Source organism: Triplophysa rosa, linkage group LG25 (genome assembly GCF_024868665.1).
Source record: "Triplophysa rosa linkage group LG25, Trosa_1v2, whole genome shotgun sequence".
Taxonomy (NCBI): domain Eukaryota; kingdom Metazoa; phylum Chordata; class Actinopteri; order Cypriniformes; family Nemacheilidae; genus Triplophysa; species Triplophysa rosa.
The window spans coordinates 12768627-12785072 of record NC_079914.1 but is presented as its reverse complement, the minus strand read 5'-3'; the positions used below and the strand labels follow the sequence as shown (position 1 = coordinate 12785072).

Genomic DNA, 16446 nt, shown 5'->3' with positions numbered 1-16446 from the left:
TGTTTGTTTTATTCACTCAGGAGAATCTCCACGGGATTGTTTCGAGATGTTTCGTCTTCACAGAATCCTACTCGAAACGTTCGTAATGCCTCGTCTGCCTGACGCGCGGGACCATGTCCTTCAACAGCCTAAAGTGAGAGAGACATTAAAAGCTCAGTTCCACCGATGATAACTTGATACACAAATATTTAACTTTCATTACATTTCATTTCTGAAAACCAGATGTTTTGACCTCTTATTTTCTGGACATATGAGAAACCCAGTGTTGTGTTTTTATTCACGGTGAGCAGGTGGACCTTCACAAGCCTTCAAGGACGTGGCCTGTCACTTTAAACTAAAGGACCTCTGGTTAATGGAACACCATGTGCTCTTGGGAAAAGCGGGACAGCGCAGGTGAAATTTTCCAGACTACAGACATACGTATAAACCTATAGCTCGGCCATCAACACAAGCAAGAAGCCAGAAATACATGAGCTTATCTGTGGGAAACCATCCGTATGATGTTAAAGTTAACCTTTCCTTTTACCTGTTTGTGTCATCTAAAATGTAGTTACACCTAAAAACTTTAGTTCGAATGTTATATATAATTGGCTTTATAAGTCACTTAAACTTAAAATATATTACACTGACATATAAAATTACGTTGTAATTGGTTAAATTATATTTTTTTAAGTTAAACTAAATGCAACTATTTTTTGAGTCATTTTAATATAATTTAAGTCCAAGTGATTTGTAAAACCAATTTGATTTAACTGCTTTTAAACTAAAGTACATTTAAATTAATGATTTATCATTTTAACTGCTTGGTACAAATTCGCAGGAAACGTCAGATTGACATTTGAAAGTATGTAAAGTAACCTGCACTTTTATGCTTCAAACAGAGATGGCGATAGTTAGGCAAAAGAATACATGACCATCAAAATAATACAAATTTAGCATCTCTAACAAATGTTTAACCGTGAATATTTACACATTTAGCATCTCTAACTTTTGTTTAACAGTGAACATTTACACATTTAGCATCTCTAACAAATGTTTAAGCGTGAATATTTACAGTTGCACCAAAGGTACATAAAGGTAAATAATGTAAATACAGTCACGCCTAATTATTCCAATACAAGTTTACTGTATTAAAAAAACTGTTAACAAAACCCAAATGAACCTTCCTTACGGTAAACATGGCGCTTCCAAGGTATTGGCATGTAATAAACATATATTAATATTATTTTTTTATCCAGCGTGGCTTAGTATATACAGTATGCCACATGGTGTTTATATACATGGATACAAAACACACTTTGCATAAATGAGAACACGATTGAAGTGAATTTTGCCGAGTGGGATAGTTGAAGCTCCAATCCGTAACTTTTTTTTGGTTAAAAATAATCAAAAAATCAGCTTCTGAGCATGTACGTTACATTAAAAAAATCGTTTATAAAAAAAAAGTTGAGCATCAGGTACAATTTCATTGCAAATTTGACTTTAACCCCCGTAAAGAAAAGTGTGTGAAGTAACCTGCAATTTTTGGTTTCAAACTGAGATGGCGACAGAGAGGCAAGAAGGTTAAACTTTTGAATCTTAATGATTTGGACACTTACTTGACTCCGTAGGCGAGAATGATCAGTCCCATGAGAAAGCCGATGGAAGCATCCAGATACCAAACGCTGGGCTCGTGTTTAAACACCTCGGCGCTGATTAGGATGGAAAATCCCATTATAGCTCCAACCAGAGAGTTAAAACCTACAAACACACAATAAAACAAACATAAACGACAAACTAAAGAAATGCAAATGAGTTTTTAATGGCTCCAGCTGAAATCACCCAATGGGACTTCTGTTACATATACTGTAGTTTCAAAGTTGTCATTGAGTTTAATACAATTAAAAACAAAATATGGTGAATTATGGTTAGGTTAATCTGATCTCAGATTGTTCTCTATATTGTCAATCTATACTGGTAAACAGTCATGTATGACCACTAGCGAATGTAAAAGCAAGGTATAGATGTTCAAACAGCTGGTGAATTTTACACTCCCTCCGATTTAGCTCGCATTAGTGTGTGTGTGTGTGTTTGCATGATGGGTGTGTGTTTGTGTTACGGGGATGGCCTTGTACACAGATGAATAGGGTTTGTCATCATTAATTAATGTTAATGCATGTGTGACCAACACAATATCAAACATTTCTAACTATTTTACAGGGTGGCTAATTCATGTGAATTCGTACAAACTCATTCATACTTTTAAGTATGATGAGGGAGTTAGGGGTGGGGCTTTATTATTGCTTTTTTAATAATCGTACGTTTGTGTACGATCAAGATTGTACGTATTCATACGAATTAGCCTCCACGCAAAATAGTTACGAATTCCTGTCAGGTTAATGTGAGACATATTCACGCTAAGCTATCAAAATGTTTTTATGGCATCTACCCATGCAACACGGTTGGGAGCGGTTGCTATGGCATAACTATGTGGTTGCTAGGGTGTTCGGACACTTGCTCTGAAAAGCGTCTATAGGAATTTGATCATATCTGTCAGCGGCATCACATTTCTCCCCCGACTGTACGTGCCAGTATCTCATCTCTGTGTTCTGCGTGTATCTGAGATTCTCTCTTCCAGACAGTTGGATGTCAAAATGGGAGGGGCTAAGGTGAAATCAGACCAGACACGTTGCCGCGGCACTGTGAATAATAAATCAGGCTGGCCATCACCACGGTAACCCGGTGGGTTTCCGGGGAAACGTACCGTCGGTGATGAGGGCCCTGCTGGTGAGGACTTTCCCCAGCATGAACTTAAAGACGGACAGAATCGTGCAAACCACACCGCTGATAACAGACACGCTGTACAGGAAATCATCCTAAACAGAGAGAGAGAGAGAGAGACATGATTATACTCATAAGAACACTTGAGTCATACATATAAAACTATAAGGTAATATAAAACTTGAGGTTAGGTCGAGCACATTGCATTGTGGGTTACTGTTAGGTATGTGCTGTATACTACATCATATTATTTTAAATAGTAGTACATAATAACGAAAATCACATCTTGGTTCATTTATTACATTGGAAATGAAAGGTCAAGTCGAGCACACTATTTTGTGGTATACAGTATGTAGTCATGTTAAATGTGGTAGGTCATCCTGGTCTATTATGCAAATAGAACATTAGCATACAGTACTTCAGAGATGATGCATGCTGCACACTGCAGAACCTAAAACAGGTTGAATCGCGAGTTCAGGCTTGGCTAATCAATAAAACTGCGCTGGCCTTGCACACATGAGAAAATTCAACTCTGCAAGGTCCCTGCCATCAAATATAACATCCAACGCAAACAAAGCACTGGGTCAGTCAAAGCATCATTTCTTTCTCGCTGCGATAGATCTCCCAGCGTGAAGAAAACCCATCTGTGTTGATGTCAGGCAGGTAAAATGAGTTGAAAAGACGTGCAGAACAACTCAAGCCCACCCTGATGAACTTAGATGTCCCGCCCCACCGAGGAAACACACACACACACACACATACCTAAAAGTGTCTATTTAAAACCATGTAACAATTTTATCTGTGGCGTTTTGATATGACATTTTCGCTGATTTGACTGTTCAATAAATAAGAACAGATTGTTTGTGACGTTTGACTGATTTTCTTTTGATTTCTTTCTCACCAGCACACGCACACACACACACACACAGGACTGTGGAAGGGGCTCGTCCCAAACACCCTATTCAGAGCAGCCTATTAACATTACATTACAGAACAAGTGAGCGTGTCTGCGTGTGAGAGAGACAGAGAGTACGTGAGAAAACAAGAAGAGAGAAAAGAAGAAGGGGGGCAAAGTGTTTCTGACATCAGCAGCGGAGAGAGGGAGAAATATTGGATCTATTTTTAGGCTTGTATGCGCCAAAACTAGCTTTACATGCTGAGACAGGAGCGAAAACCCTCCGGAGAGACTCCAGAGTCCTGATTAAAACATCAGCACAGCCTCTCTCTCCCTTTCTTTCTCTGCCTTTTATTTGACCATCCATCTTCTCTTTCCACCCTAATTTTGTTTCACTAAAATCTCAGGTTCCAAAAAGGTTTTCTTTTGGAAACCTTATCATATTATGGAAACCCGATATCACGGAAGATTCTTTTTAAATGCCTATGATGTCATAATAGAAATAGAAATTAGCACAGTATGATGTCAGAATATGACTTTTTACATTCATACAGTATGATGTTTTCATAGAACTTTTTAATGTTCGTACAGTGTTAAGTCATAATATAACTCGTTAAATATGAATGTTATGATGTTGTAACAAAATGTAATAAATCCGTACACTATAATGTCATAACAGAACTTTTAAAATGTGTACACTATTAAGTCATATTTGAACTTATTGCATTTGTACAGTATGATGTCATAATAGAACTATTTTAATTCACACAGTATAATGTCATAATAAAGCTTAAAGTTCTTACAGAATGATGTCAATAGAACTTTTAAAATTCGTACAGTGCTGTGTCAATTGTGAACTTATTGCATTTGTACAGTATGATGTCATAATAGAACTTTTAAAATTCGTACAGTATGATGACATAATATGACTTGTTAAAATGTTATGATGTTGTAAAATGTATTAAATGTGTACACTATAATGTCATAATAGAACTTTTAAAATTCGTACAGTATGACGTCAAATTTGAACATATTAAATGAATACAGTACGATGTCATAAAAGACCTTTTTAGATTCGTTAAGTATGATGTCATATTTGAACTTATTAAATTTGTACAGTATGATGTCATAAAAGACCTTTTTAGATTCGTAGAGTATGTCATATTTGAACTTGTTAAATTTGTACATTATGATGCCATACTAGAACTTTTTACAGTATGATGTCAGAAAAGAACTTGTTAAATACGTACACTGTCATAATAAAACGTATTGAACTCCTACAGTATGATGTCATCTTGTTTTTAATTCATACAGTATGATGTCATAATATAACTTTTTTACATTCGTACAGTATGATGTCATTGTCTTTTAAGGTGAAGACATTTGTAACTTATAAACATTACATGTGTGATAACTAATTGTTAAGCGATGCTTTATTTATTTATTTTCTTATCTTTAAGCCAGATCATACTGTCTACAGATATTGAATGAATGAATTAAGATGAACGTAAATAAATAGCTTTAGACAGAATTTTGCTTTTCAAACCAGCAGAATGATAAACACGAAACATCGAAGACCAAAAGAGCAATACAGCAAACCTCCAAAACCCCATACAGCCCAAAATGGTTCTTGATAAGAACAGAATTGCTTTCTGAAGCTAAGATAGATGGATCGACAGATAGATTGAGACAGAGATATTGAGGGGTTACTGGTTTGGGGAAAACTCTTCCCCTCGTGATGTTGCCTGGCAACAGTGGTATCAGACTATTTTAATCTCGCCCGTGTCTTCGCACCTCATCTTTACCACGTTCAGTCAACTTTACACGTCTGCTGCTTAACACAAGCTGTTCATTTCAGCCCAGAATGTATGCGGTGTTGCACGTGACGCGCCTCACCCCCGAGACCTCTCCACGAGCATTTACAGCCCATATTAAACCAGCAATGAGCAAACCAACGGGGAAATAATGTGCGAATTTGACATCTCAAGATGTTTCAGAGATCGAAGCCGAGTCAGTCAATCAAAGTGTTTGAACGACCGTGTTTGCGTGTTGTCTTACCACTTCAGGTTGAAGCTTTGTGACGAGATCATGGATGGCTTTCACCAGAATAGTGATGGCAGACAGGATAAACACCACCCCAAGAATAACACACGCTCTGAAAACACACACACACACACGGTATGAGAACCCCCAAAGCATCAATGATGTTTATTAAGTTAAGATAAAACACAATCCTCTGATCGTTTTAGTACTTCAATCTTATTAGGAGTGTCAAGACCTTTGTCTAATTACATCTGGATAACAGCATCTGCTTCACATTTCACCCGCTGAACGTCAATCTGTCGAAGTCTTTTCCTCACGCGCGCCCGCTACCACGGATCGAATTAACGCTCAGTCCGTTAAATCCGTGTTTCGGTTGGCGATTAATTAATGAAAGCAAACACAAACAGCGGCGATCGACTTGAGATGAAATTAAGACGTGGAGATCTGGTTTTATCTTGTACAATCAGGCCGTGGAGGAGATGTGTGCGGAGATATTGTTTATTGTTTCACAAAAAAATCTTTAATATATACTTTCTTTCTTTTGCAGAATACAAAAGAAGATATTTCCGAAGAATGTTGGTAACCATTGACCCCCCCATTGACTTCCATTGTATGAACACAAAACCACTGAGACATTTTTAGGTGAACTGTCCCTGTAGCACTTCAATGATATCATGATGTAGATATTTCATTTCGGCGCAGCAGCCCTCTCTCAACCTCTGCATGATGTAATCCGTCTCCACGGCGATCCGCATCCCAGCAGACTCCCCCTCGGGGGCCGCAACCCACTAGAGATGGATTTATTACATGCATGTGTATCTGTCCTGTATGCTTCCCCGTGTGTGTGTGTGCTGTCTAGTCGGATAGTGCGAGTACACTTCTTTAACTCATTCTCCCTTTGTCCTCCGTGTCGCTATACTTTGTGTTCACAAAGACTTCATGCCCTTTGCCGGGTCTATTCTGTCCTTCAGGTGATAAAGGAGAGCGGGACAGAGAGAGTCTGTTTACGTCAACATTTGTAAAGGTAAGTACATGAAGTAGCGTGCAGTTTTAGGTTTCAAACAGAGATGGCGATAGAGAGTCACTATGAAAATCACTGTGACACTTGCAATTTATTTTTCTTTTCCACGGCATCATGTAATTTAAACAGCGTACAGGTTACAAATGACACTTGGGTGAATAAATAACTCAATTTTCATTTGGGGTCAATTTTTCCATTACCAGTCGTAGTTTTCTGTTTACCTTATTAAACGCCCACTGATGTTCTCTCTCTAGGACAAACATGTCAAAATCACCAAATCATTACAGTGAAAGATCAGTCTGGCCCTCTCGCTATCTTGTTGCCCAGAAACAACATTTAATAGGCGCCGGATTCTGAAACTACCCAGAATCCCCTGCCGAGCACAAACTATCGCACGTTCGACACGGGCACGCCTCGCTCCGTTTGAAGGAAGTCTGTTTGTTTGTGTACTCACATGTACTCTCTGTGTGCCGAATGCACGGCTGCAGCGTTGCTGTATCGCCAAAGCACTATCATGGAAGAGAGGACGTCGAGGGTGGCGTCAAACTGCAAACAAATAAACAAACAAACATGGTACAGCAAAGCTTTGAAAAGACATTATTTAAAAAAAAAAAGCAATATAAGCCATATATAAAATGATATATTTTAAATATACTTACTGCAAACCCAAATGCAGACGCGCTGTGTCGCATTATTGAAACGGCTATAAAAGAGAAACAAAACTTTGTCAGCTCTGATCAAATGCAGATTTTAAACGTAACGTGTATAATTTAGAATTGAATAAATAATGTAGAATTAAAAGAGTCACTACTCACAAAATATAAGTATAGTTTTTTAAATAGCACATTAACGGTCATTCAAAGTGCTTTACATAAAAATGATTAACAAATAGAGGATACATAATGAATAGGAGATCTTTAAAATAAATGATTTAAAATCGCAAGATTTATTAAATAACAATAAAATAAAATCTGTCGAATAACAATATTAAATCAAATGTGTTAAATAATGATTTTAAGTACAATTTATAAGATAACGATAGCAAATAAATATGTTAAATAGCAACATTAGGATATTAAATCAAATGCGTTAAATAACGCTATTAAATACAATTTTATAAATAATGCTATTAAATGAAATAAAAATTAAAACGATCTTTGAGTTCATTCTATTTAGTCTATCTCGGGAAAATTGAAGTATATTTTTAAGTATACTTTTTGTAGTAAGTAGTTTTATTAGTATACTCTGTACAATTTCAATACAACATGGGACTAAATTGGCTCACTTTTTAGTTTCTAAAGTATACTTTTAGGTATACTTTAAGTGCAGCATGTAGTAAACATTATTGATTACACAACTAGTTTACAACTACGATTTTCTGAAAAGTACATAAAAAGTTGATTCAAAGTAAACTTTTTAGATTTTTACTCAGACTGCTAATCACTAATAACGTCTAAGTTATTTTTAGTTTTAAAGAACTATACTAACAGCACACTTACAGTAAATGTCTTGTAAGGGTTCAGGGGCGTCTTGTTTATATCGATTTCAATAAGTGTTTGTCTGGGGTAAAAACATAAACAATATACATCCCCCCTTTAAAACTGTGAGTTCGTCTGGTGTCCGGCGATAAAGTGGCCGCTTCAAATTTCATCCTTCACACTGTAATGTCAGCACATGGTGTGGATGTTAGCGTGGCTCGCGTCCAAATATCGACCTTATATTGACCTCTAATGCACCTGAATCCTCTACCCTGAGACTCAACGGGCGATGTGAGACGCATCCACCTCCATCAGCCTGCAGATCTGTTTCAGAGTAAAACTTATGCTACATTGGTGTACCATACTTTACTGTACAGTACAGTTTAAGGCTGGCACAAAATAATCTTATGAAAATATGGAACTGAGCCTTTAGCTAAAGCTCACACACATATTTATAAAGCAACGTCATTACTCAAAAACAAACACTTTTTCCTCTGGAAAACGTTATAAATGAATAATGCGCCTGCCAAGGCATGAGATTAAAGATTTAGCAGTTTCTAAATATAAAGTATGTGCCTTTTAGTAGAAAAAAATGCTTTATTTTAGACGTCTCACACCAGATGTCTCGCATTTTAAGCCCTCGTGCCTAAAACTAACAAACACGATAAAAAACCATCAAAAGTCTGTGCATCGTTTTCTCGATCAACAATATTATACAGCATGGATTTTGATTGGCTGTTGGTGTTTTATCGTTCAGTGATTTTAATAACGTTATCGATATCGTCCTTGGTGCAAACGGGCCTTATGTCTTAATCTTACAGACGTTTGTCTCATCGCCGAACGATAGCACCTCACGCAGAGCATCATGGGTAATGAGAAAGACGTTATGGTGAGTTATGTATCTGCGGACAGCCGAAACCATTCTGTGCTAATTAGGAAGTCAAATTTATGCAAATTTGCGTGAAGTCAGCAGAAACGACAGCAGATACTGCCGCCCGATCTGATCACCGACATTATGAGATTCATAAAACCGCAGGATGTCGTCAAATCACAATGAAGAATGTGATAGTCTTGCGCTCTATCAAGAAAACGTAAACTGACCAACGTTTATTAATGTATGACGATTACATGCATTGTCACATATTAAATGCATTTTTCTTGTAGCGTTTGCCTCTCTATCGCCACCTCTGTTTGAAAACTGCAAGTACTTATCTTCAACTGGACATTTCCCACAAAATCCTACACCTCACAAAAATCATTATTTTAAGCTTGTCGTTATAAATCAGGGTAAGGAAAGTAAACAGTGTTTATTTTCATTTACTTATTTATATTTATGTACTTGCTTACTAACTGAATTTTGTTTGTTTTTAAGCATTTTAAATCCAAACTGACTCTACTCGATACACAAATCTGTTTATATTCTAGATTTATTGTGAATGATTCATTCACAATCATTAAATGCGTGTTAGTACAAAGAACCGTGAATGTTATATTCACAATACAATCATTTCCTCCTCGATGACCTCATCAAGTCTTCTTTAATATCCGCACATACAACTAGAAGTGTTTTTGTCGTCTGTGTGATGTATTACGCTCATAAGTTCTCATTTAAGGATCTCGTCCTTGAGTGCATTTTGTGAGCCTGTTTCACGAAGGCCTTCCTGTTAAAACCGGTGTAATAATAGATGTATCTGTCAAGACTTACTGAGTAATTGTGTCTATAAAAAACATTCAGCGTTAATTCTGGTGTTACTTCTTTTAGCCTCGTGTTATTCAGTCATTCATAAGCAAAGCATTCTTGCAACCCTATATAAAGATGAATACCAGAGGAAAGTGTTCTTCCCTCAAATGTTGCTTATAGCTCTGAAAATGTGATGTGAAGTTCTCAGTTGTGTTTCCTGAAAGTTTCGACCTTGTCTCATATGTTTCTCCTCAAATTGCTTAGGAGAAATAAAAACAACAAATGAGACATTTGTACGGAGGTGTAAAATGAATGTAGATTGTCGAGGTAAAATCATCTGGATTTTGATGAGAAACGTTTGAGCTCGTGTTGAGATCTTCAATAATATTGACTTTTGATTGCAGACAAACTCTAAAGGTCTTTGCACATACAGTCCGAAATTTTCGTATGCGTTTTTTCGTATTTGGCGCTCGTTTGTACGGTGTCTCTGAATTGTTATAAAAGGCCACTCAAAATGCTTGGCGGATGCGAAAAACGCAGAAAATCGAACCCGGTCCGAATTTTTTTATGACGGACGAAAATATCGGAGGCAGTGTGTAAATGTGATTGACACAACGAGGTCGTATTTACTTTTTAACGTGCGGAAATTTCGGACGCAAATTTCGGACTCGATGTGCAATGGGCTTAATGGAGATATTTGTGAGATTTCAGACTCTTTTTCTCTGGAGAAACATCTGAGACGCAGAAGACGTTTGCATAAGTTTCTCTCCATTAAATGCTCTCTTTGATGTCTAGGAGAAAGAATTGAGATAAATCTGTGATTTTTATTTCTTACGGGATGATTTCACTCGAAACACTGTAAACTAATACATGGCTTGTTCAGATTTTTACTTATATATCATCATTCATGTGTGAATATAGCTTATGAATAGAAACTGATTTAAACATTTCACATCAAAATGCAAAGCGAACGTAATGTGTGTAAAACGTAATTACAGCCAAAACGCTACTAAAAGCATTTGTCGGCTTTCATCCTATGCAGAAATTCAGATCTTTTTTTAAGGCACGGCTTTCTACCGTCTTCGTAGGTGTTAGTTTAGTGAAAATGGGGCAGAGATGCAGAGTATGTGAATCACAGAAGGTTGAAATCCAACACAACAGATGCTCTGGAAAAAAACTTTTCCTTTATCACTGTCTTTTTGCCACACGCGCACACACACGCACGCACACGGTCGAACCATAACAGGGAATGTGATCTAGTTTCTGTGGCAGAGCTGCTGAATACATTTGCATGTTCTTATCAGTTTGAGGGCATTTTTTGCTATCTCACTATCCTGCAGTGATATGAATTCAATATACTACTGTACAATCACGTTAATATCAATATATTAAAACTAATGAATGAGCATAAAGCATTAAAGAGTCGTTCGCTGCCAAACGGTATCAAGAGGATCTTGGTTATAATGACATGTTATCAGATCACTAATGAGAAAAACTGTTTCAGCTCATAAAACTAATCAATTATGTAAATAGAGATTTCAGGGTTGCCAGGTCCACATTTTTCACGCAAAGTTGGGCTACTTTATTTTTTTGTCATAAATCATTATTATTAGTCACCCTTCATGTTTGTCGCTGGGTTTTGCAAATATCTAACCAGTCCAAAGTATTAAAAAGTGCTTGTCGACTTCGATTTAAAAGGTATCCCTACAGTGTTTTTTCAGTTTCCTGAAAAACGGCAAATTTAGACATCCGAGGTTTCGTAAGGACAGCGCCGATATGTATTTTACATATGGGAGTCACATATTTTGAGTTTTGTTATTTGGGATCATTAGGGATCATATCGTTAGTTTTGATAGACCCATACGCTATTTGTTACGCAAATCTGGCAACCCTGACGACCCGTTCCTTCATCTGTTTACCAACTATATTTATAAATCCACCAGGCTTTTTGACTTTTTCCCTTTTCTGCGCGGTTCACCTCACGATGGCGGTCACCGTATAGATGTTTAAATACCAGAGAAGGTGCAGAGAGGCCAGCTCACCCCTCCACTTCTATCTTTCTGTCTATCTATCTTCCAGGTTCTATATTTAGACCGGCCTCTGTGGGAGTTGGCATGCTGGCTTTTAGAGGCTGGTAGAGCTGCATGTATTAATATTAGAGTGAAGTACCCCCCTTATATCTGTGACCTCTCCTCGCCAATGTGATATTTACATTCTGTACCTCTCTCTCTCACTCGTCCACACACTCATTTTGTTTTCTTCTAGTCTGAGTCGATGCTTTCTTCAAGAACGAAGATTCAAGCGCATTTCGCTACTAGTATCAAATAGGTCCTGATTCCCGCAACGGGGGAAATGCAATTTCGGTGCGTTTATTGGGTTTGGAGGTATGCAAGCTCCTCTCACTTCAGAGTCCAAGTAAATGATCGTGTGTGTGTGTGTGTGTGTGTGTGTGTGTGTGTGTGTGTGTGTGTGTGTGTGTGTGTGTGTGTTTGATACAGCAGACACTCTGTCGCTGAGAGCTTGTTAATTGGCTGCACTGGAAGTTGTGAGACATCTGGGAATTTAGCTCTCACAGTCTGGCATATATTAGACCATCTCTCTTTTTCATTCTGCTTTCTTTTTTCTCTTTCATTCCTTCATTAGGCTCCGAGTGCATACTCTTGCTTTCTTTTCTTAAAGGAACAGTACACCTAAAAAAGACAGTTTTGTCATTTACCCTCACATTGACCAAACCTGTTTAACTTGATATCCTTCATGATTTTTTGCTATTATTATAATATCCTGGCCAACATTTAGCATAAATTTAAAGTAGATGGGGACTGGAGCTGTTGAGTAAATGTGGCACCGACTTCATCCGTTCTTGTGTGTCATGTGACCAAATATTATTAACACCAAGGGTTCCGTGTCTGATTTGATAGATACAACAAAGGACCTTAATGGTATTTTTTGTTCATCTTGGTGTTCGACTGTTGGCTAACATTTAGCATATAATGAATGTAAATATGGCATATTGGTCCCATATGACACACATTTCATTGGTTCTTGACCAAACATCATTGACGTCAAGGGTTCTGTGTTTGATTTAATAGTTAATCGAATTTTTGTCCCTTTTGGTGTTCGACAGTTAGCCAACATCTTGCATATAATGAAAGTAAATGGGGACTGGAGGTATTAAGTAAATATGGCATATTGGCCCAATATGACACACATTTCATTGGTTCTTGACCAAACATCATTAATGCCAAGGGTTCTGTGTTTGATTTGATAGTTTGTATTTTTGTCCAGTTCGGTGTTTGACAGTTAGCCAACATCTTGCACATAACGAAAGTAAATGGGGACTGGAGCTGGCACCAACTTTTTTGATCCTGCGTGTCCTCTGACCAAACATCATTTCTAACAAGTGTTCTGTGTTTGACTTGACCGATACAATGTAGAACTTTTATAGTACTTTTTGTTGCTTTTGCAGTTTGACCACTCCAGTCCCCATATACTTCCATTATACACAAGCCAGCGTCCAAGATATTATTAAATATTTACTCTACGGTGAGATTGCAGAATTTTTATTATCAGTTGAACTGTTCCTTTAAACGCACGCCTCACACACATACACTCTACACTCCCTGCCAAATCACACACGTGGAGGAGAAATCGACGCAGATCTGTCCCTGCGGGCTGACAGGCGTGACAGCCGTTAATAAAAAAGAAGACATCCTACCTACACTTCAGGTACTGGAACCTCACAAAGAGAATGGCGAAGATCATCCGACACAGATCAACCCTCGATAAACTGATCTGACGGTTCATCTGAGCCAATTCAGATTCGGTTAAAACTATAATCCAGCAGTCAAATATTGATTTGATCTACTCAAAACCCATACTGACCCAGTTTGAATGCATGCTTGCCGAATACAATCATTCGCCGCCATCGATTTACTTTCTTTGCAGAAGAAATAAAGCGATGATGTGATAAAGATTTTTGGATGAGCTGTCCCTTTTGTTAAATGACTAAAACTCTTCTAAGCTCTACAAAACGATCATTTTCTCGCCAGATATTTGCAATCATTCGATTTATTCAGCGCTAAAACCTCAGTATTCTAGACATCTAAATGACAGCATCGCTCCGTCAGGAACTGATCTCTTGTTGCTACGTGACAGAATCTTCACATCCTGGCAACGTGAGTCCCAGCATCCCCATCCAACTCTGGAAGTGTTAGGTGAGTCATTTCGTTCCAGGGGGACGGCGCTCCAAGTAAAGAACAGCATTCCTTTCGAAATCACAGATCAAATCCAGCTTTGCTGTGGCTTTTGTTAGCTCAAAACCAGCTGGACTGAGATTAAACCCCGCGTGGACTGGATCCAGTGTCTTCTAGAACCAAACCATTATTCAGATTTTCTACTGAAAGCAACGTCTTGTTTATTAGCTATGATATATTCTACACTTTTTGCCATTATTTATGGTCTCATCTGTGTGTTTCCTTTGTTTCAGTGATGATTTTGAACATTATTTTGCAGGACAACCGTAAAGACACCAGTCAGACTCGATTTTGTGAATCAGGTTAGTGGCATTGAACCAAACTCCACACACCTGTGCCATTAAGGCTCATGTTCTTCATATCCCTACCATTTCACAAACACATGCACAACACAAAGATCCAGAGAATCTGAAACCGCACTTCCTGCAACTTTTCTGTGGATTGTCAATTTGTAAAAAGCTCATCTTAAAAACAGGATATGACATCACACGAGGTTGTCTAGACCTGAGGAGATGAACACTTACTGAACGCAGCGATGGCAAGGATCGAAGTCACCACGATGGACACCCAGTATACCCATAATGCCTTTTTTCTGTAGTTCTGAGCCTCGTGGGGTTTCAGACGCATGCTGCTTTCCAGGAGACCTGTCGAGGGAAATTACGTAATGTTTACCGTCTTTAGATTACGTGTATATTGAGAGCCTCTTATTTCTATAAATATCAAATGTGTTTCATTACATACTTTATTTTTATTATCATTTTTGAGGAATTAAATGAGATGTATTCCTTAAAGAGGGACACAAGTCCAATTGCACAAATGCTTACTTCTTTTATTTATGTTGTATTTTTGCACAATTCAATTTCATTTCTGTAAGACAACACAAACATTTGATATTTTGTAGGTCGACTTACGTTGAAATGAAAGCCCTAAAATGTTATAAACGCAGATAAGATGACTTTAACTTTAGTTCCTATTGTGACAACATGCCCCGCAGCAATGGCCAATGACGTTGCCAATGTCTAATATATATATTTTTATATTCAAAATGTGTGTGCCTATAATAAAAAATGACTTTTTAAAACAAACCCATCCTTAAAAAATAGTAAAAAGTGTGACAACTTACCCCCTTCTCCCTTATACATACAGAAAAAGGTGCGTTTTAGCATGCATATAAAGTCTACATTTAAGGTTTTTTAACACAAACTTGCTCGTACCGTTATCGTCCGTTTCGCCCATTTTCATCTGCTGCTCCATGCTGAAAGTGTCGGCTGGGTTCGGCTGCTGTCCGTTTGCAGGAGACATCGCTGGATCAACCACCGCTGGAAACGGAACAGAACCAGCACCGGGGCCGGGATCCACGGGATTAGAAGTGGGGTCAGCAACAGAAGAGGAGTCCGTCATGGTGATTCGTTCTCGGGTTCAAATGATAAGAAGCATCCGAAGAATGTGACACCTGGACGCGAGGAGAGGCGCGCGCGCGGAGTAGAGACGCACTGCTGGCGCGGCGCGTTCAGCGCATCACTGACACCTCAGTAGCGCACGGGCTCTAATTAAAACACACACCTATGAATCCTGCACGTACACATTGGCAGCGAATTGTACTTTGACGTGAAAACAACTACGATAAACATTCGTGTAAAGAAAATTCCGATGGTGACAAACCTTTACATAAAAGCAAACTGGGGCTTTCCAAAGTTGCATGATTTTCTGTTGGATGTGCAGGTGACGTTTGCTTGGCAAACAAGCGTCACTTTAAATAAAGCAAACAGTACTTTAAAAACAAAGTCAGTCAGACAGGAATAAATAGAAAACACGTGTGAGGAAAGAAAAAAAGTGTGCCACTTTAAAAGCACAACTGATGGTGTGTAATGGTTTAAATGTACGAATCATTTTTGGTGTTTTGCATACTAATTAAATATGAATGAATGAATGAATTAAAAGGGTCACAGAGAGGACAAATAGGATATTGTTTATATCCGTGCAGTTGTATTTGTGTGCGTAAACATGAACAATATTATTTTAAGAAAACCGCAAGTCAAAAAAAGAGAGGCACATTAGCGCCATCTTGCGTGAAAAAAATGAATAACTCTTTACGGCTATTTGTATACTAAAGCATTTACATTTATAAATGCGAATACTTAATGTTTACAAAAAAGTAATAATATATGTTGTCCAAAATTATATAAAGTTAAAAAAAGCTACGAGACACATATATATATATATATATATATATATATATCAATAATAAACAATTATGTGCAAACAGAGATATAAAAATAAATAAATAAATAAAGGTATATCCCAGTTTATAATTG

At 37.7% G+C, this 16446-nt stretch overlaps 1 protein-coding gene across 1 annotated transcript; it reads right to left on the bottom strand.

The window, feature by feature from the left end:
* Positions 1 to 22: 22 nt before the first annotated feature.
* tmem163b (transmembrane protein 163b) lies at positions 23 to 15848 on the bottom strand. Its single transcript, XM_057325343.1, has 8 exons — positions 15346 to 15848; positions 14656 to 14775; positions 7379 to 7422; positions 7174 to 7265; positions 5714 to 5810; positions 2744 to 2855; positions 1599 to 1740; positions 23 to 128 (listed from the first exon to the last, which is right to left on the bottom strand). Exons 1-8 carry the CDS (start codon positions 15530 to 15532, stop codon positions 68 to 70), a joined length of 855 nt encoding a protein of 284 aa, XP_057181326.1. The 5' UTR covers positions 15533 to 15848; the 3' UTR covers positions 23 to 67.
* Positions 15849 to 16446: the final 598 nt, after the last annotated feature.